General features: G+C 41.0%; 1 protein-coding gene across 3 annotated transcripts; it reads left to right on the plus strand.

Moving 5' to 3' along the window:
- Positions 1 to 609: 609 nt before the first annotated feature.
- On the plus strand, positions 610 to 18,437 carry slc33a2 (solute carrier family 33 member 2). Of its 3 annotated transcripts, none has more exons than XM_088298929.1 (6): positions 610 to 658; positions 1,108 to 1,896; positions 10,849 to 10,996; positions 13,029 to 13,129; positions 15,043 to 15,152; positions 17,653 to 18,437. In XM_088298929.1, exons 2-6 carry the CDS (start codon positions 1,197 to 1,199, stop codon positions 17,857 to 17,859), a joined length of 1,266 nt encoding a protein of 421 aa, XP_088155055.1. In that variant the 5' UTR covers positions 610 to 658; positions 1,108 to 1,196; the 3' UTR covers positions 17,860 to 18,437. The 3 variants fall into 3 exon arrangements, with proteins under 3 accessions (XP_088155055.1, XP_088155037.1, XP_088155045.1); XM_088298911.1 differs by having other exon boundaries at positions 628 to 983; XM_088298919.1 differs by having other exon boundaries at positions 628 to 771.
- Positions 18,438 to 19,116: the final 679 nt, after the last annotated feature.

Genomic DNA, 19,116 nt, shown 5'->3' on the forward strand with positions numbered 1-19,116 from the left:
ATACATTTTCAGACACGAATCCAACATATATAACAAAATACTATATCAACACAACTTTTTGGAGTTAAAAAAAAACATTGTAACAAAAAGCTTGTTTACGAAGTGCTTTGACAGGCAGATTAGCGTACATAAAAACCCTGTAATAGTCATGCTCAGACATTGACCGATACAAGGCAGGAACCCATCACACCAAAATGAGACCAAAAGGCTAATGGAAATAATGGTGAAGACAACAAATAAATTAGTACACAGTTTGAGACACAGGAAAATAAATCATTTGAAAACGAAATAGTTCGTAATAATGCTGTAATATTAAAAGATGTATAATTAAGTAAAGGGGGAAGCTGAGGTCATATAAAAAAATCAAGTTTGCAAATGTTAATTTTAAGAAGTGAGCTATAAAGTGCAACTCTAAGTTTGACAACATGATAAAATGATTTAGTTTATTTAGTAGTGACTGAATTCATCTTGTAAGGCTGGAGAAGCAACTGCTAATTCACATCAAATCATTTTGCTATACCTTTTTATAAGTATCCGGGTTGCCAGATTTGATCAACAGCCTTCGTCCTTTGAAATCAGAAGGGGGATTATAATTCCCCTGCCTGGCAACCTCGCCTCGCTCCAATGTAAACATTACGAGCAGGGAGAGAGGGCAACGGTGAGATCGCTACCCGGAACAACTTTTATGTTGTCACTATTTGTTGGGATTGAGCTACTGTCAGATACGTAGCAAACTAACTAACAAAGAAACGCCCAGAAGAGTTCGCAAGGGTGATGCGTGTGTTTTAAATCAATTCGCTTAGCGGACGGAGCATGTCAGAATGCTAGCTAAATGTAGCTGAGTAAATGCCACAGAAGGTTTTAACAAGTTAGCGCAAGCGAACAAAAATTCCAGCATGGACTAAACTTGATTTGAATGAAGGGACTTAACCTGGCATCAATATTTCACTTGCTGCATTGCACGCATGGTTTATGTGGCTAACGTAAGCAATAATCTAATGACCCGGGCTATGGTTGACTCGAGTGTCCGACTATCTTGAGGACTGCAGCATGGCTCAATGAAAATGTTTGCGTCATTAATTTTGAATGTCACTTTTGCTATTTCAGGTCATTCGAGTCGGCCTTTCCATCTCCTCCGTACCCAAAACAATGACAACAACCTGACCAATGGACCACTGCACGTTGGGAGCAAGATCATGAATGACAAACTAGTCTTCTTGGGCCTGCTGTACTTTGTCCAGGGCATCCCATACGGCCTCCAGTCTTCCCTGCTTCCCGTCTACCTGCGTGGAGCTGGCCATTCCCTGACGCGCATTGGCTTTACCAAAATCCTTTATTTCCCATGGGTTCTCAAGGTGCTTTGGGCCCCTTTGGTGGACAAGATTGGCACCAAGCGGCGTTGGCTGGTGGCAACAGTCTCTGGACTGGCACTGACATGTCTCACCAGTTCTGCTCTGGCTCCAGAGATGCACATCTGGGGAGTAGCAGGAACCCTGCTAGCCATGAATACCCTGGCCTCTGTTCAAGATATTGCAGTGGATGGAGCGGCAGTGGGGCTGTTGAAAGGTCGTGGGGAGCTTGGGCTGGGTAACACAGCTCAGGTTGTGGGCTATAAAGCCGGATCGGTGTTCGCTGGAGGCGGGCTGCTGGCTGTGATTGACGTGGCCGGCTGGAGCTGGATGTTTATGCTGCTGACGTTCGTGTATGCAGGCGTGGCCCTGTTTGTGTGGGGGGCTCCAGTGTTGGATGAGGAACCTGTGAAGGGCCAACAGGCTGATGGCAGCAGAAAAGCAGGACAGGGAGTTGATGCTTTGATGCCATGGAAGGTGTGGAGAAAGCTGCTGGCTGTCCCAGGCACGGCTTGGACCGTCCTCTATGTACTCACATACAAACTGGGTGAGTCTGATGTCTCAACAAACACATACACTGTAGCTCATGGTCTTTTGTACATACTATATTTTTCAAACTACAAGTCGCTCCGGAGTACAAATCGAACCAGCCCAAAAATGCATAATGAGGTAGAAAAAAACATACATATCAATTAAAAAAGTGTGACTTATAGTCCGTAAAATACGGTCCCTTATATGGTTTCACAATCATAAGGAAACCAAGAACTACAGTGTAGTCTGTGATAAAAATAATGTAGATGAATATAATCATCCTAATTGTGCTTACATTTGATTGACATTGTCACCTAGGCATACATTTGTCAATTTGTTGATCCATCCATCCATCCATTCCCTCTTTCATAGTGGGCGTACTGGAGCTCATCCCAGTTGTCTGTTCTTGCATTTTTTCTGAATCTGATTCTAAATATGCAATGCGTCAGACAGAGAGGTGTTTCTAATTGACAGTTGACATGCAAATATAACACACTGGTCCGTACTACTATGACATTTGTATAGATAAATTCTTCTCTGAAAGTATCCGTGTAGGCATCTGTATTTGCGTACCAAAGAAGAACATAAGTCAATATAAAGGACACAGTCCAATATATTTTTGATAGTGTACGTTGCTTTCATCAAAATGCATTTCAAAGGTTTGTAAATTAACTAGTTCTATTTATTTTCAGCAACCAAAAAGTGTGTCACACAAATTTATCTACATTTTTGACTTTTTGAATTTTAAGGCCAAATATGTATGGCCCATATTGTACTTTCGATGGCTCCGGTCGGTATGTGGGGTTCAAACTCACCGCTAGATGTCGCTGTTGGCGTGTGTATGAAACGTGACTGTCGGTAAGTCACAGCAGCCGTTTGTTAAGTAATGGGTGAAAAGAATCCGCCACACTGGCCTAGAGTTTGCAGTAGGATGTAGATAGTAGATGTTTAAATCAAGAAAATATATTCTCAAGGTAAAGCAGTACTTTATGTGTAAGTGCTTGCAGGGGTTTGCCAACAACATAGTTCTGGGGGGAAAGAAAATAAAAAAAGTTGTTTATGATCATTTCAGTGAGTGTGTGTGGGTGAAAGAGTATAAGTTTGGAAGCAATGGGGGATTATGGAAGGATTACAGTTTCTTTGTTTTATGGCATTAGTAAACTGAAAGGGAAAAGCGCTTCATTCTTATGTGTGTTTGCATGTGGGTGGTGGAAATGTAATTGTCTTTGCCTATTTGCATAGCATTCACATATACATGTGTGAGAATGCATAGGCCTTTTGTTTTGAAGTCGTATGTGTGTTTTTGAGAGAGTGTTCCATAATCGGATGAGCCCCAACAGACGACACTACTAGACAGAATATGAAGGCTGGCTGGAGCCCCTAATCTGTCTAGGGAGCAAACCCCCACCCCACAGCACTCTCGCTGTCTCACAAGCCCAAGGGTGCAATCAGCCGCTTCTAATTTAGGTGTTTTCATCATTGCTACTTTGCATTGCTGATTTATTGACGTCCAGATCACTTGTTTGCATTTTCTGACACGTAACCCTGTTTTTTCTTATCTTTGAATGTAAAAGCAATCAATGCTTTGTAATGGTTTAGGCCTCCATCTTCCAATGTAATTTCCAGTTGGAGACTGTTTTGTTTTTTGTTGAGGCGATGTGGGCGTATGTTTGTGTGAGACCAGTGATCTCCCAGTCTGGACGCACCCCCCCACACCCGCAATCGTCTTTGTTGAAACACAAATATGACCTGAAGCCCCTTTTCTCCATCTCTGCTTAATGAACTCTCGAGTTTGATTGCACTGAATGCAGCTCTACTCTAAAGTGGAACCTCCCGGCAAACAGTAACTGCAGCCATGCCGTGCAAATGTTGGCACTAGCACGGTGCAAGATGAGGGCACGAAACAACCAGGAAAACACAAAAATCAGATATAAGATGCTCATTTTTTATATGACCACCTCAAATGTTAATGATTCTAACCTCCCAGCATGGGGTGCTGAATTAACTTGATTTTTTATTACTGGACAGCTTAATGCTTGATGTTTCCAAATCTGCCAGAATGTACTAAAGAAAACCCTAATGTGAATGCTGCTGCAATTCTGTGAAACATCAGTGGATAGCAACTCTGCCTCTCGGAATTGGCAAGAAGACTGATTTAGGGAAAATAAATCATATCAGAAAATATTTTCATATCCGGTATACCTAGACCTGCAAAAATAATTTCAGAGTGCTGTAGTCACAAAAACTACAGAGCGATGAGTCAACCTGCTTCTAAACATGTTTTGACCTCAGTGTATGTGCTCACGTTTATTTAAAGCTAACCATTGTCAGAACACACAATTTTTTACTTTTATTACGATAGCTTCCCGCCACATCCCCATAACAAGCATGTTAGGTTAATCGCAGACTCTAAAATGTTCATAAAAGTGAATGTTACTGAATGCTTGTTTGTCTGTATGTGACTCTGCCATTGAGTGGCCACCTGTTCATTGTGTTCACCGTTCCTTGCCTGAAGTCTGCTGGGGTAGGCTCCAGCTTTCACGTTGTGACACTAATGTCGACATGCCACATACCGCCCCCCCCCCGCCCCCCCGAGTTACATTTGTGGTCAGAATGAAGAGGTCAAATCTTCCCAGCAATGGCGTCAAATCTGTATTACCGTCCACACTGGGCTGTTTCCACAGACATGTATTAGTAGACTCGAGGACGGTTGTGGGGGAGGAGAGGAACTTATGGCGATAGAGGATATTTTCCAAAGGGGAATAGGACTTGCAGGGACGGGAGACTGATGGAAGGGATGAATTAATGAACAAGCACCACATGGTGCCCTGAGAGGGCAGAACAACACGAGCATAGGAATGAACACATTTGGTAACGTAGAAACATACCATGTGGGTGCTTGTCATCCTGATTTCCGTGGCCATATTGTAAAGAATAAAAATTGGTTTATCTTAGTGACACAAGAAAAGGACAATTCAATTAATGCTTGAGTGGTGGTCATTAATTGTGTTGGCCACAAAAATGAGGCACTGCCTTGTTCATCAGGGCCTCCCTCACAACATATTTTTTTTTCCTGAAATTGAAAATGAAATCTGTCTTGTATTTATATCTACGCAATGTCTTTTATCTTCATTTTGGTCTTAGGTAACTTTGGTTTGCAGCACTATATAAACATTTTAGCAGTTTTCTTAAATATCCAATATTGACTAAAAGTGTTTATTGTTATCAATTCATTTTTCAGTTCCAGTGGTAACAAAAGCAATGCATACTTTTTCACATTAGGTCACACACAGATGCGTTTGATCTTGGTGGAAGGTGGTTTCCAAGTGCCCGCTTTGCAGATCTGTGATCTCCCTGGCCGATTTGATATCATCCCCTTTGGAGTATGTTCGCCCTAATATTTACTTAAGGATTCTTTTGTTTGTTTGTACCACTCCGGTGCGCAGTCGCCACTTGTCGTCTATGTACTGCACATTTCAGGCTCAAACAGGGATGCATGTTGCGACTCGACCACAAGTCGGATGTGGATGCAAAATGCTCGACATGTCTCCGCTCCCGTCCCGATGTTGTCCATATCGGGAAGTGCTGTTTGCGGCAAATATTTTCGTACCTCTTGTCGGCTACGTTCCTGAGGCGTTTAAATCCTGTGCGCTCCACTGTAACTTCAGGAGCTCTATCTTTAGCTATGTGCTAGGCTATCCCGTCCACCACTGAGACGTTCTCTCGTATGGTTTCGCCTCCGTTAGTGGGCTGTTGTCACTTGTCCAACCTTGCTTCTCACTTTGAACTTTTAGCACAAGCTCCAAGTCAACAGCATGGTTGTGTTGTGGGTGGTGAAAAAGAAAAGGTTGGACGCGCTGTTTCAGGTGCTTACGACGCACTTTGTAGTTCATGTTCTTTTGCGCAAACATCGTCTTTATGGAACCCAAAACATTTCCAAACGACAGATGTCGAATTTCTTTTTGGGACAAGCGCGACAAGACCAATTTCAACTAACGTTACTTCGTCTTTAGCCGTGTCAGCCGCTTCTGAATTTGAATCGCCAGCTACGAACGCGTCTTGTGTTTACATTCTTCGACAGCGCCTGAGTCACGTGACTACATGCGCTGGAGCAGACTTAAAGAGGCATGAACATTGCCGCAGACAGAAAAGACTTTCCTTTTTCATTTTTTTTTTTTAGACACCGAATTTACCGACATGGGCAAAATGATGTCGGTCATTCTAATAAATTTCGGTAACGGTAAATTTTCGGTTAATCGCCCAGCCCTTCGTTCTTATTGTGTTAAAATGTGTATTTAATGCTTTGAAAATTATTTTGCACAGTTCTCCTGACTGATTTGAGCAATGAGATCCCACTGATGCTGTCACTGCTCAGTATGAATGTTGGCTTGTTGTATAAAATGTGAATCCCCCAAACATCAGGAAAGTGAACTTTGTCTGGGGTTAATTAGAGATATGTTAAATTGTGGCAGGTGCGTGCTGACTCCCCTTTTAAAACATGAGTTTGAATGTGACTGGTTAATTGGCAACATGGCCAGAGTGTCAGTTATGAGGGTGTGGTCACTTGTGCAAGCAAATTGTCAGTGTTTTAGAAGGGAAGCACGGTAACTTTTTTCCAGGATAACCAATGACTGTCTGCTTCACCAAACCGATACCGATGACTGATAATGAATTTTTTTGTGCTCTACAAATATATTTGTTGTCTCAGCTTAGAAGAAAAAAAAATTTCAATCTCACTTCCTACAAATGAAGTGGGTTTGGAGGATGACAGTTTTCAGCAAGAATGTAAAGTGGCATGTTTTGCTACTTTCTGAACTCTTGTCACTTAACACGGTGAGGGAATTAGGAATCTTAAATGTTTTGCTGCGTAATACTACCTGTTAACCAAGTTGGTTGCATTTTGTAATCACCTCCATGAGTCTTATAATATATTTAATAGTCTTTCAATAAATCAAACCATTTCAACAATGCACATTGCACACATTTAACCATGTGTACACAAAACTTTTTTACACAAAGGCATGACCCAAAATATTTTAGTGCTACTTGCCATTTTCATGTGAAAACAATTTCAAGAACAAACAAAATGATTAAAAATGTCAGCCGGTTAGCCTCCAATACAACAATGTGATAATAATTCTATGAAAATATTAGAATGAAAATGAAATATTTTGGATGAGAATCACATGGTAATGTTGCCTCTGTCCATATTTGTCTCGTAGAGTGGCAAAATTACGTCACTTATAAAAAAACAAATGTGAATGATGTGTACATATCGAAAAATATTCTTAGTCTTATGATATTAGAATGAAATTTGCAATATTCTGGATGCTAGTCAAAGCATTGCCTCATTAATATTTGTATTCTTATGAACCTTCATGGTTGACTTTTAGAGTTGATTTTGTAATACTCGCAGAGTAATCGCAGCTTTGTGATGAACACATGCTCTCGGATGCTAATTTCTGTTATGAACACCGATCGAACTAATCACAGGAAGCACACCCCCTCCTGAATGCACCATTTATGTGTTATAAAACTGTTCTTTTTCTGGTTTGATCAGTGGTGAATTAGTATTGACTGTGCTCTCAAAATAAACTGCAGGGGGCAAACAGGGGCTCAACATGTCACATGTTATAAAATCCTGTCTGTTATTCGAGCAGGTACACCAAGCACAGATGTTTTTCGGTTAAATGCCACTTTAGACGGTTGGCAGACTGTTGCCCATACGCTCGGGAAAATAACGGGCCGGTGCCGGGGCAAGTCTCGTCTAGCGTGTTTGGGACCGCCTTACTGGTCGTTTCGGTGCACGGAGCTGCCTCCCTCCCGACGCACCTGACGGTTTGGTCACAGCAACTAGACTGTGCTCGGTGTAAAAATTTACATTTTTGTGCCAAGTCTAGTTTAGCATGGTTGTGAATTTGTTCGATGCCTTGCTGTAAAAAGTCGATGAAATTTTAGACTAACATGTGGTGTAGCCTCCATCGAGTAATTACAAAATGGGGGAAAGTCACCAAATTACCATGAATTAACAATAATTGCTATTTATTCTTTTTTAAATCAATTATTGTATACTTATTTATTTTTGTTGCTATTGTTAGTATTAATTGTATTTCCAAACAGGTATTTTTTTTTTTACACTTAAATTCTTTGTAATTCAATAATCATCAAAAATCTCCACACTCAATGGACTAATGGCGCATTTTGCCTGTCCCTTGTGCCACAGCTGCATACACTCACCAGCCACATCGTGAGATACACAGCTCATTCTGAAATGCGTATTTGTAACTGCCTCTCAGTGCGACTGAGTTGAGTTATACATGTGTTAGATTGTAGCCAATGGTGTCAATAGGATTAAGCGCCAATTAGAGTTTCAATAAGCCACAAGCCTCAAGACACAAAACGCAGTCTGACTATTGAGATAAATGTCACTTGGACAAACCATCTCAATATATCCGCTTTCTTGCGTGTGTGCGCGTGTGTGTCAGGTCGCCTCTTAATATTAAATAGATTTGTCGCTCTCAATGTATTTTTTGTGGCATCTGTCTCGAATGTAAACACAAACTGTACAGTTTCTTTGAGCCTGACATCCTCCTCTGTTTCCTCCTCACTAACCTCGTAACAATGTCTGTTTTGTTGTGCCCCCCCCAACCCCAACCCCCACCGCCACTTAACTGTCTCTATCTCTGACTGCTCTCCTTTCTCTCACGTCATACTTTACTCACATTTTGGGGAAATAAATGCATCATGATTGTCATTTCCTACTTTCTATCAGCTTCTCTTGTCGCCTCCCACCTATACTCATCTTTTGTTCCTATTGTTTCTTTCATCTCATTCACTGTGTGAATGACTTTCTCTTGGTTTATTTCTTTACTTTTCAATCTTTTTCCTGCTACTCTATTTTTGTCGTCTCCTCGTTGATTCTGCTCTTTCCCCCTTTTCGTTCGCCTCTGCTCTGTTTAATCTTTGCGCATCTAATGAAATCCCTGCAGAAATGGACAATTGTTGCTTTGAGAATATTAATAGAATGAGATAATCAGCGAGGTTGAGTTTTTATGCACACCCCCCAACACCCATCTTTTAAAGAAATAATTAGTTGAATGCGGGTCTGTGGAAGCTCCGAGCACAGAGCTCAACAACAGGCGAACATGCAGAGGAGCATATGTAAACAACCCTGGCATCATGGCTACAACTGCTACTTATCACTTAGAGTGATCAATATTGGAATGAGATGAAAAAACAACCGTGTACTTCCTGAATTCGATTTTTTTTAGCACATTTGTTTTATGTAACCAAATTCCCACTCCAAGAAATAAAATCCGTGCATTTCTCTGAAATGTGAGCAAAAGTTGTAACACAGTGAGGATAAACAAGCCCATTAAGGATCACTTTGGCTGTATGTTCACGTGGTGTGAGCAAATTGATTACTGAAAGAATTTGTCCCACCCATGTGTGCCACGTCTCATCTTGCCTTTTTTTTTTTAATTATTATTATTTCTCACTCTATAAATCAAGAAGAAATCAGCCACTTCATTAAAAATGGAAACATAAAAATGCCTATTAGGCTAAATATCCCCAAAAACTTTATTCATACTTCTATTTTGTCATATTATTATATTGTGGAATCAACTCCACCTAAGAGTTAGAATAACAAGCAGCACATGATCTTTTTCCCAAATGAGCACTTCAGAAAATTCATGGATTGACTTTGAAGTTAATCCGACACTCCACAATGTTGATTAGGACTTTGCCGATTTTTTTTCCCACATTCAAAATACGCTCAACTGCAGCCTAGTGCAGTAACAGTACAAATGCTTTTTATGAGCCAATTATTATATTTTTAAATGTATATACAGTGACTATGTAAACTGCCAGCAGGGAAACATGAGTGACAGACATGGAAGAAAGACACATGTTACCTTACCAGCACAACAAATCCAAATTTCCTTCTCCACCTTTCTTTCTGTTGGTTTGTCACACCACTGTTAAAGCAGTGACACTCACACTCTGTTCCTGCACTCCCGATCATTGGGAGCGTCTCAGATATTTTTTTTTTTCTCCCCGTGCAGTCTGTTTCATGTGTCTCTCTCCCTCTTTCTCTATTTTTGTTTGTCTCCTGGCTGACTGAGTGAGCGACTCGTTGGTTGTGTTGTGCGTCTTTGACAGCAACCTGGGAGCCAAGCTGTCACTCACGCAGCTCCTTGGTCCCACTGTCTTTCTGAAGTCAGTCTCCATTAATATAATAATGGCGTGTCGTCGGCACCACTGAATATTTTACTGTAATGTTCAGCAGAACATTACCCCCACACTCAACACCACACAGAAGTGTGACTGCCTGACTGACAGAAACTTTTTATTTTGACTGAAAGGTCTGTGTGATGTCTGCTTCATCTTGGAAGTTCTGGTGTTTTTGTTGTGTTTTCCTTTTTGTGCATTAGGAAAAGTGCTAGGCCTCTGTTTGATAGTGACTGAGGGTATTCTTTTTCTTGTCAGGCATCTATTATTGACACTTTCCAGGAATAGGCCGAGGTGCACCGCATGCCGGTTTGCTGTATGTGATGCTGTAGTCATCATCTCTTGTTTTGTTCAGTCTTTCAGCTTTAACAACTTGGAATAACATTCCCATCGCAACTGACTGATTGTTCTTTAACAAGTCGTTTTACATGTTCACTGTGTACTTCAAACATATTGAAATGTTGAGACGTGCTTATTAGATCTGAAATAACAGAAAAGAATTAGCTTCACCGTCTGCTTCACTTTTTTTTAATCATCATTGGTTCCAAGCTGATCAGCTGCATTTTCATGTCTATAAAGATGACACAATAGGCATGTTTATTTTTTAAAAGCAGGGAAGATCACGTGGAGAGTCAGAAAGCTACGGCACATGATACATTAAAGATGCACAGTATTTATTTGGTGGTCAGCTGAGTTCAAATCCACCACGCCTCACCCCAAATGACCTTGTGTCCAGGCGAGCAGGGTGCAGTCACCATGTTTCCCTTGTTTCTGCTGGATCATCACATGACCGCCAGGGAGCTGGGCTTCTGGAACGGCGTCATCGCCATGGGCTTCTCCATCTGTGGCTCGTCACTCGGAGGCTTGCTGCTTGCTCAGTTCAGGTAGCCTTGATCAGCAAATGTGTCGCTTCTTATCATCTCCGCTAGCATACCACAAAGCGCGTCTGTATTGCATGTGACGAACAAGTCCACACGCCGCCTTTTACATGAAACACATTTATTGGGGAATTATACAGTTGGTTTTAATCTCATAATATTGTTTCATATTACCACAACCAATGTACAAATGTTTTGCATACATCTGGATTTTTCTTTTCCCTCTTTGTCATTCCGCTTTTACTTTGTTCTTTCTTTATGATTTTTTTTTTTTGGGTGTGTTTAGACAACTGTGGTGCATGCTGCCCGTTTCTCTTTTATTTTGAGTGCGTATGTATGCACGTGTACTTGCTCAGTATGTTGAGTAATTTAAGCAAACATAGCCTGTTGGAGAACTCCGGGAACCCCCCTGTGTCTGTTTTGTGGTGTGAGATCAGCATGAGCAGCAAATCAATTACACACACAAACATATGCGTTCATGCGCAAATATACACACAATCTCTTCAGGGTGTGCACACACAATGGTTGAATTTACAGATAGAAAGGTGTTAGACTTTTTGATTAGTCTATCACATTGGCTGTGCAAACGGAACCAGACTGTTTTCAACTTTCAATGTGACTTTTGTGGGGACCGATATTTTGTTAAATCCATTGCTGCCTTTCATCATTTTCTATTTGCTTACTGCTTAAACCAGGGGTGGGCAAACTACGGCCCGGGGGCCACATGCGGCCCATTAAAAACTTGAAAAAAAATTAAATTAATAAACCTTGTTGATGTTTTATTTTCTAAATACTGTGGTTTTTCAAAGACATATATATATATATATATATATATATATATATATATATATATATATATATATATGGTTGTAATACTTTTGTTCACTTTCATTTAAAATTTTATGTATTTTTTTTCTCCTTTGAGGTGATGTGACCGAAACACTCCATCCATCTGCTCCTGGTCCGGCCCCCCTGTCAAATTTTAGAACTCATTGTGGCCCGCCAATCAAAAAGTTTGCCCCCCTCAGGTTTAAACGGTCTACACATTTACCAACAATGAGGCCAAATTTAAGAGTTTTAATTCTTGGCTCTCTATTAATTATTCTCCTGAGTAATTATCCTGTGATGTGGAGTGTTTTTCTTCTCCAATCTGCTCCAATAAAGGTTGTCACAGATAATTGCAAAATGTAAATCTCATTTAATATTTGTGATTGCAAATGTGTGTGGTCAGAGCCACTGACTCCGTGATTATGACGTGAAATGGAATTATAGCCGATTAGGAAGCAATCTAAAATTTACGGTAACAAAAAAAAAAAAGGTGGCACCTGTCTTCTAAGATAGGGCCCATCTGGGAGTAAGATTAGTTCCACTTTCAGATAAATGTTAACCTAAATGAAGCATTCTGCAACTACATTAGAATGCATACAACCTAGTGGATACATTTTGGTTATAGTAAAACATTTCTTTCCAAAATGCAATAAATGATTGAACTGCAAGTGAGGTCTGACAGGCGATACTTTTTATTTTTATCTTATCCGCATAAAACGATATTTGCTCATATCTTGTGTTTTTTTTTCTCTCTCTTACATCTCAACTGTTTTTACACACAATCGCATGTTAACACACACGCTGTCTCTTTGAGTGGCAGGTATCCCCTGAGTGATTGGCACTGTTAATCCTTGATGTCAAAAAACAGTGTGGGTTCATGTGCATGTGTGTTTGTGTGTGTTTATTAACAGTGATTAATTATCTTCACCATGCTGGGATTCTCGTTAGCTTATTGATTACGTCATGAACCAAAACCACAGGGGGATGATTTTCTTGCTCTAACAGCGAATCAATTAGTGTCTGGGGACTTGTTTACTTAAGCACCCGTGTGCGTGTGTGTGTGGGGGTGTGTTTGCGTGTGCATGTGCAGGCCCGTGTGTATGTGGAGAGAATGAGGAGAAATTGAGAATATCTTGTCACTGTCTGTCAAGAGAAAGCAAAAAAATAAATACAATTCTGATCTCTGTGTCATTTATTTCTCTGTCCATAGCATCGGCGCGCTGATGCGACGTGTTTTTGTCTTGCGGACAATCAGTATGGTCTTCCAGAGCTCCTTACTCACTGTGCTGGAACCATCGCCACTCATAAAAGGTGAGACATTTATTGAAATTCTGTCAAATTTTTCAGATTTTTTTTCTCCACTCTAGATTATATTTGGCGACAAAAACATCAACACAAGAGTCTGCCTTTACAAAAATAATAACACTCGGATGTTAAAACAGGCCTCCAAATTATCAATGCTTTGCTGTTCTGCACTACTGTAATACACACCCACAGTAGATAATACAAACTCTCCGCTCTGGCAATTATAGCTGAGTAATATTATCACTGTAGCTGAATAATAATAATAATATTATATGAGCATAAGAGTGGAAAGCCGCATCGCTTTGTATTTTATGGTTGAGCTGATTCTCCCATCCACTTGAATCTGTCATTTACACACCTTCGTTCCAGATGCCCTGTCAGGTAGAGCGTTCTACGTATTGACTTAAGCACTTTTTCTCTGATTACTCACTTCTGAAGTTAAATTTTAAATCACGCGCCCTGTGAAGGTGAAACATCACATTGCACTTGAAGTTTGGATGCATTTACAATTTACGTCACACTTACTAATAAAAGAGGATTCCCCCAGGCTGTTAAATGCACCGTATTTGTCCTGATATAGTTTCAAAAAGAAAATGACAAATAAAGGAAAAAGTCTGTAATTTCAAGTTTTTGTTAAGGTTGTTATTTTTTACTTTAATTTGAAAACCAGTCGTCACCAAATGTACTCACCTTATATGTAACTATTATCCGTCACATTCCCTTCTCATCATGTCTGCTTCTAGCGACCATGCCACTTGTTCATCCCGCTCGCTCAATCATATTGTTTAGCGGTGCTGGTGAGCAATCCCTGTTGTGTGTGTTCCTGTGGTACGCAGTGATTTTGTTTTTCATGGTGGTCCATAGTCTCTCCAATTTTGCATCAGTGTAGTGACCGCATTTGACTGCCGGACTGCACTTGGCCCACTTATCCTTCTAACTTTGGTTTCCAAGTTGACATCAACTAAATCTGCCAATAAATGAGAGAAGCATTAAACAGAAAGTAATCGTAACAATGACCAAATGTGCATCTAAACTCACAGCTGAGCGCACAGACTCAAATAAAAAAAAGCGATGATGGAACAACATAGATAAATTGTTTCTCAAGTGAATTCAAGTTTATTTTAGTCCATAGTTGAAGATAATTTTCTTTAATACTACTGTTCATTCTTATTCCATTTAAGCGGACACAGTGTCAAAAATATGTTCGGAATCAGGTGTCTAAAGGACAATCATTCTAAAGCTGATTGCAAGTATAGCGCAAACTAAAAGTCCTATAAATTATTCAAAAGAGGTTGGTTTTCTGTCTCCAGAGCGCCATTCAGTCCTTATTGCCTGAATGACACGTTATTGAGTTGCGCTGCTCGTCTCAAAGCATTTGGGAATCAGATGAGCGCCACTCTTCTCCGTCGGTTGTCTGTTCCCCATTTCAGCCTCTCAGACTCAATTGAAGCCCCCCCCCCTTCTCTTTAAAGGCAAAGCAAAAAATATCAGGGAAAATGGAACCAGAAATAAAAGAAAAGAGAAAAACATTCAGTTTCGGAATTTTCAATATTACATGATAACCTTCTACTTCCACGGCTCCAGTCTGATCGTTGTGTGTGTGTGTGTGTGTGTGTGATTGAAGAGTCTTATTGTGCACAAACTCTGGCAGCTTGAGTGAATAATTCAGCGTTCGCAGGAGCAGTGACAGATCAGCTCTGTGGTTCCTCTGTGCTTCTCACCGACACCTCTCTGCGCTTTCCCTCAGAGAATACACTACATGTGTTTTGGGGACAAATGGGGGGCGGGCGTCGGTAGTGAGAAAATACTTTTCAGCAGCATGCTTTGAGTTTGACGAGAGGTGTCGTAGCAAGCGCTGGCGGGCTAAAGATGATCTTTCTGTAGTTGCTTTGCACCAATGTAAATGTTTTCTCCTTCAGGTATGGCCATCTTGAGTATGAGCGTTCAGCATTTCCTGGGTGGGCTGATCACCACGCTCACTTTCACTACCATGATGCATTGCACTCAGAGGGCCGAGGAGAGCATTCAGGTAAGAGTCATAGTTTAATGTGGGAGCTCAAACTGCTGATAAGCAACAATTGGACTCCTGATTGTGTGAGGTCATCTTATGTCGACAATTTAATTTGTCTTTTATTTCTTTGCGCTTTGCCAGACATCGGTTTAATTGTGCTGTTTGGGGATGTGAGGTGACTCCCCGTAACAACTAAAAGGGAGATAGTCAGGCAATTGCTGGTTAACAGCAGCTCACCGAAAAACCGTCTAGCCCTCTTCATCCACTCGTCCTGTCACTTCTCATCAGTTGTTTTCACCTGGAAAATTTCAAATCGTCTTAGCAGACCCACTTTCTATTCAGTATTTCCTTCCTCTTTGACCCTCCCCACCCGTTCTGTTTTTGTCCCCCTCCTCCTTGGAAGAGTCCCCCTCAAACCACCTCACTATTTCTTTGTCATTCTCAGGGTCCTTTAAGTGCTCTCTTTTCCATTCTGACTTTTCCCGCTTCTCTTTCGTCGTCTCGTCTTTGACATAACTCCTTTTGTCCCCGTCGTAACTGGGCCATCATTGCCTGGAGGTGATCGTTGTCACGGCGCAGCCATTCACTCAGTCAATCTCAAGGTGACAAATTATCATTTTAATTGCCCGCATGCTTAAAGTGCAGAAGAGAGGCGAAATTAAAAGGGGCCAAGAAAATCACAGCCTCTGTTGCTGACATAAGGTTTGTTTTATTACTGCAGCAAATAGCCTAGAGAATCAACCAAAAGTTTCAGTGATCTCAACCACATTGCATTTAAAATGTTCTCATGACCGAGCATGTGCGCGTTCGTGTGTGTGTGTACATGTGTGTAAAGGGAACCCGTTCGTAGTCTGTGCAGACGGAAGTACAGTATGTGAGTGTTATTGAAGGTAGAGCTATCCAGTAACTGAAAGCCAATAGCGTGAGTGCTTGTTAACGATCCCCAGGAGAAAGAAACCAAATCTGTGATACAAGTTGCTTGGAATAAAGGAACGCCACTTAGATGTGGTCACATGGACTCCACGGTGTGCTTGGTCACTTTCAAATTCACCACGGTCACTCATCCCAAGTCATTTCCGTCATGATGTCCTTTGCAGTGATTAAGTGGCGACGGATGGAACGCAGAGGTGTTTTAAAATGACAATCAAATAATATCCATATTTACATGCGGAACATTTTCATGTGTCTTCTGGGATATATTGAAGATGTTTATTGGCATTCTGCCATTACAAGGGTTGTGCTGTAGTTACCTGCTAAATGCGGCGCTCTTGGGAAGAAAGGGAAAGCTACGAGAGATTAGGTAATATCTTACATCCGCACTCCATCTTGAAAGCCTCAAGGCCTAGATTGGATCCTCTTCTTAGTTGGCTTCCATCCATCATCGCAGGCCATGATCTCACTCTCCTTCCTTGGTGCTTTTTCATTCATTGTTGCTCCTTTTGTAATGTTTGGTAATCACCTTACTAACAACTTGAAATGTCACATTTGCCATTCGCTATTGACAACTGTGTGTTGTGCGTGTGCATTAGGACTACAATTAACAATTCTTTCCATAATCAATTAATATGCCAATTATTTTTTCAATTATTCAATGAGTCGGATAGAAAAAAAATTGCAATTTATTTCCCTTTATTAAAAAAAAAGCGTTTCAAAGTGGCAGTCTAGAAAAGTGTAGAAAGGCCTCTTAAATGACCCAAAATTACAAATAATTAAATAAATAAAATAAAATCTTGTTGTGGATCAACAAGTAAGAAATACCAATGTATGCTAGTCAATATCTGCCAAATTGTTTTATTTTTTTCAAAATTAAAATGCCACAAAATTAAAAATGATTAAAATGTTGAAATGGTTAAAAATAAGCAACCTGAGCTGTCATATGTACAAAATAAAGAATAAAGAAAAGCAGGAAAAGCTGTTGAGCACGTACAGATATACTGAAAATCATACAATTACACTTAAAAACGACTTTGTAATAAGTTATTCATAAGCTTTTTCATTATGGAGCATATTCTCCCATGTCCTTAGGCCTGAAAAGCCACACTGCTACGCACTTTTATGGCTACGCAGATTCTCTCTTCAAAGGGTGTCACTTACGCACCTTCATGACATGTGCGCACCTTGGGTGGGGCAACCTTGAAACGAGGACATTCCCTGACAGACCTGTTAGCGGCCGTATTCTCCCAAACACTTACGCATCCTTTCTCTTCCGTGCTGAGGATGCTGTATCAAGATCCAGTGCCTCTTGAAGGTGAAACATCATATTGCACGTTTTGAGTCATTTCACTGCCGCAGACTGCCACCGGCCGATTCGGCTGATTCGGACTGGCATGCGACTGGGGCAGGGCAGGAGCACCAGTCCCATATGTGCTCACCGACAGTGTCTGTACATGTGTCTTTACTAGATTACAACAATGGCTGGGGATGTAACAATTCACTCAAGCCCCGACGATGCATGTATTTCGCCGATCCTTACTCATTGCATAAATGTTTCTCTTATCTTTACCCAACACTGTGTTAGGCAACCCACTACAGTTTCCTGTCAACTCTGGAAGTGTTGGGAAAGCTCCTGTTCAGCGCTTTGGCCGGGGGTGTGGTGGATTGGTTCGGCTTCCAAGTGGCCTTCCTCTTCTTCCTTACCCTTTCTGCTGGAACAGCACTGCACGTGTGGACGGCTACTTTTACTGGTGCTCTCAGGGAACACCAACTTAAAGAGCAGCCCAAATGAATATCAAGATCTGGGCTTCTAGGTGGTAGGCTATAAGTCCGCACGTACACAGGTATCTTTAAAGACGTTGAGATATGGCACTCAAAAAGGTGCACGTCCACATACAATGTGCCCATAAATGCATTTCCTGGCTGGACAGTTCTACTTTACAGGTAGGGTGAGAATCACGCGAGTGTGCAAAAGAAGCTCTTTGGTTGTGTATCTGTGTTCGTGTGGACGATATTAGGAGCGTGGAAAGTCTTAAAATAAATGGCTGCTAGTATTCAAACAACCATAAATACTAAAATGAAGAAAAAATAGATATGGATATCATATGATCATATCTTGGAAAATATCAGGTGTGTAAAAAAGCACTATGAAATTAGTATGTTAGGAGTTTTAAGCAATGAATGTTTGCGTCTTAAGTCTTAAAATGTGTTGTAGTGAGCTAAAACTTGGAGCAGGAGCCAGCTTTTTTGTGATGACTGTCGTGGCTTTGGGGGAAGGATGTAGTCCTGCGATGCTCACTGTGCTGACAGTTGAGCTCAAGCACATTAATGCCGTTTTTAATCATGCCATCCATTTTAATGTTCATAATCCAATAATAATAATAATAATGCCTTTATTAGTCCCACAATGGGGAAATTCGAGATTCAAACCCAGGCCTCCTGGGGAGACTGGGTCCTGAACGCGGCGCCTTAGACCACTCGGCCATCCTGGCAGCCACGAGATTCGAACCCAGGCCTCCTGGGGAGACTGGGTCCGGAACGCGGCGCCTTAGACCACTCGGCCATCGTGGCAATAAGAGCTTTAGATAAAAGCAATATCACAAGCCCTCCCCGTATCTACGAGGCATATGGATATATAACATTCTCGCGAATTTTATGGTTTACAGATTTAAACAAGACGCATGAGTGCTACCTCGTATCCATAACGTATGGTGCGATACACCAAATGTGAACGCCGTAGCTGTGGTTAAGATTTAGTCTTAAATGACAGACGCACAATATTCATCAACAAAGCAGAAACTATCTACCAGTGTTTTATAAGTGGTCTAAAAAAGTGCATTGCTTTCAGAAGAGGTTGAGATATCAAAATGGCCCCTTGTAGGTTCGCAATAGTGCTCTATAAGCTTCCTCCTGTAGCAAAGCTCACGTATATGCTGCATGGTGCCATCTTGTCTCCATTTTTGAATTGAAACGTCACAATAAATCGCAATAAGCCTGTTCTATTGAAACTTGAAAGACCAGTGCCACCTACAATAGAGTATTTTGTATC

This window comes from Idiotropiscis lumnitzeri, chromosome 1 (assembly GCF_059441095.1).
Source record: "Idiotropiscis lumnitzeri isolate Australia: NSW breed Sydney's pygmy pipehorse chromosome 1, RoL_Ilum_1.0, whole genome shotgun sequence".
Lineage (NCBI taxonomy): Eukaryota > Metazoa > Chordata > Actinopteri > Syngnathiformes > Syngnathidae > Idiotropiscis > Idiotropiscis lumnitzeri.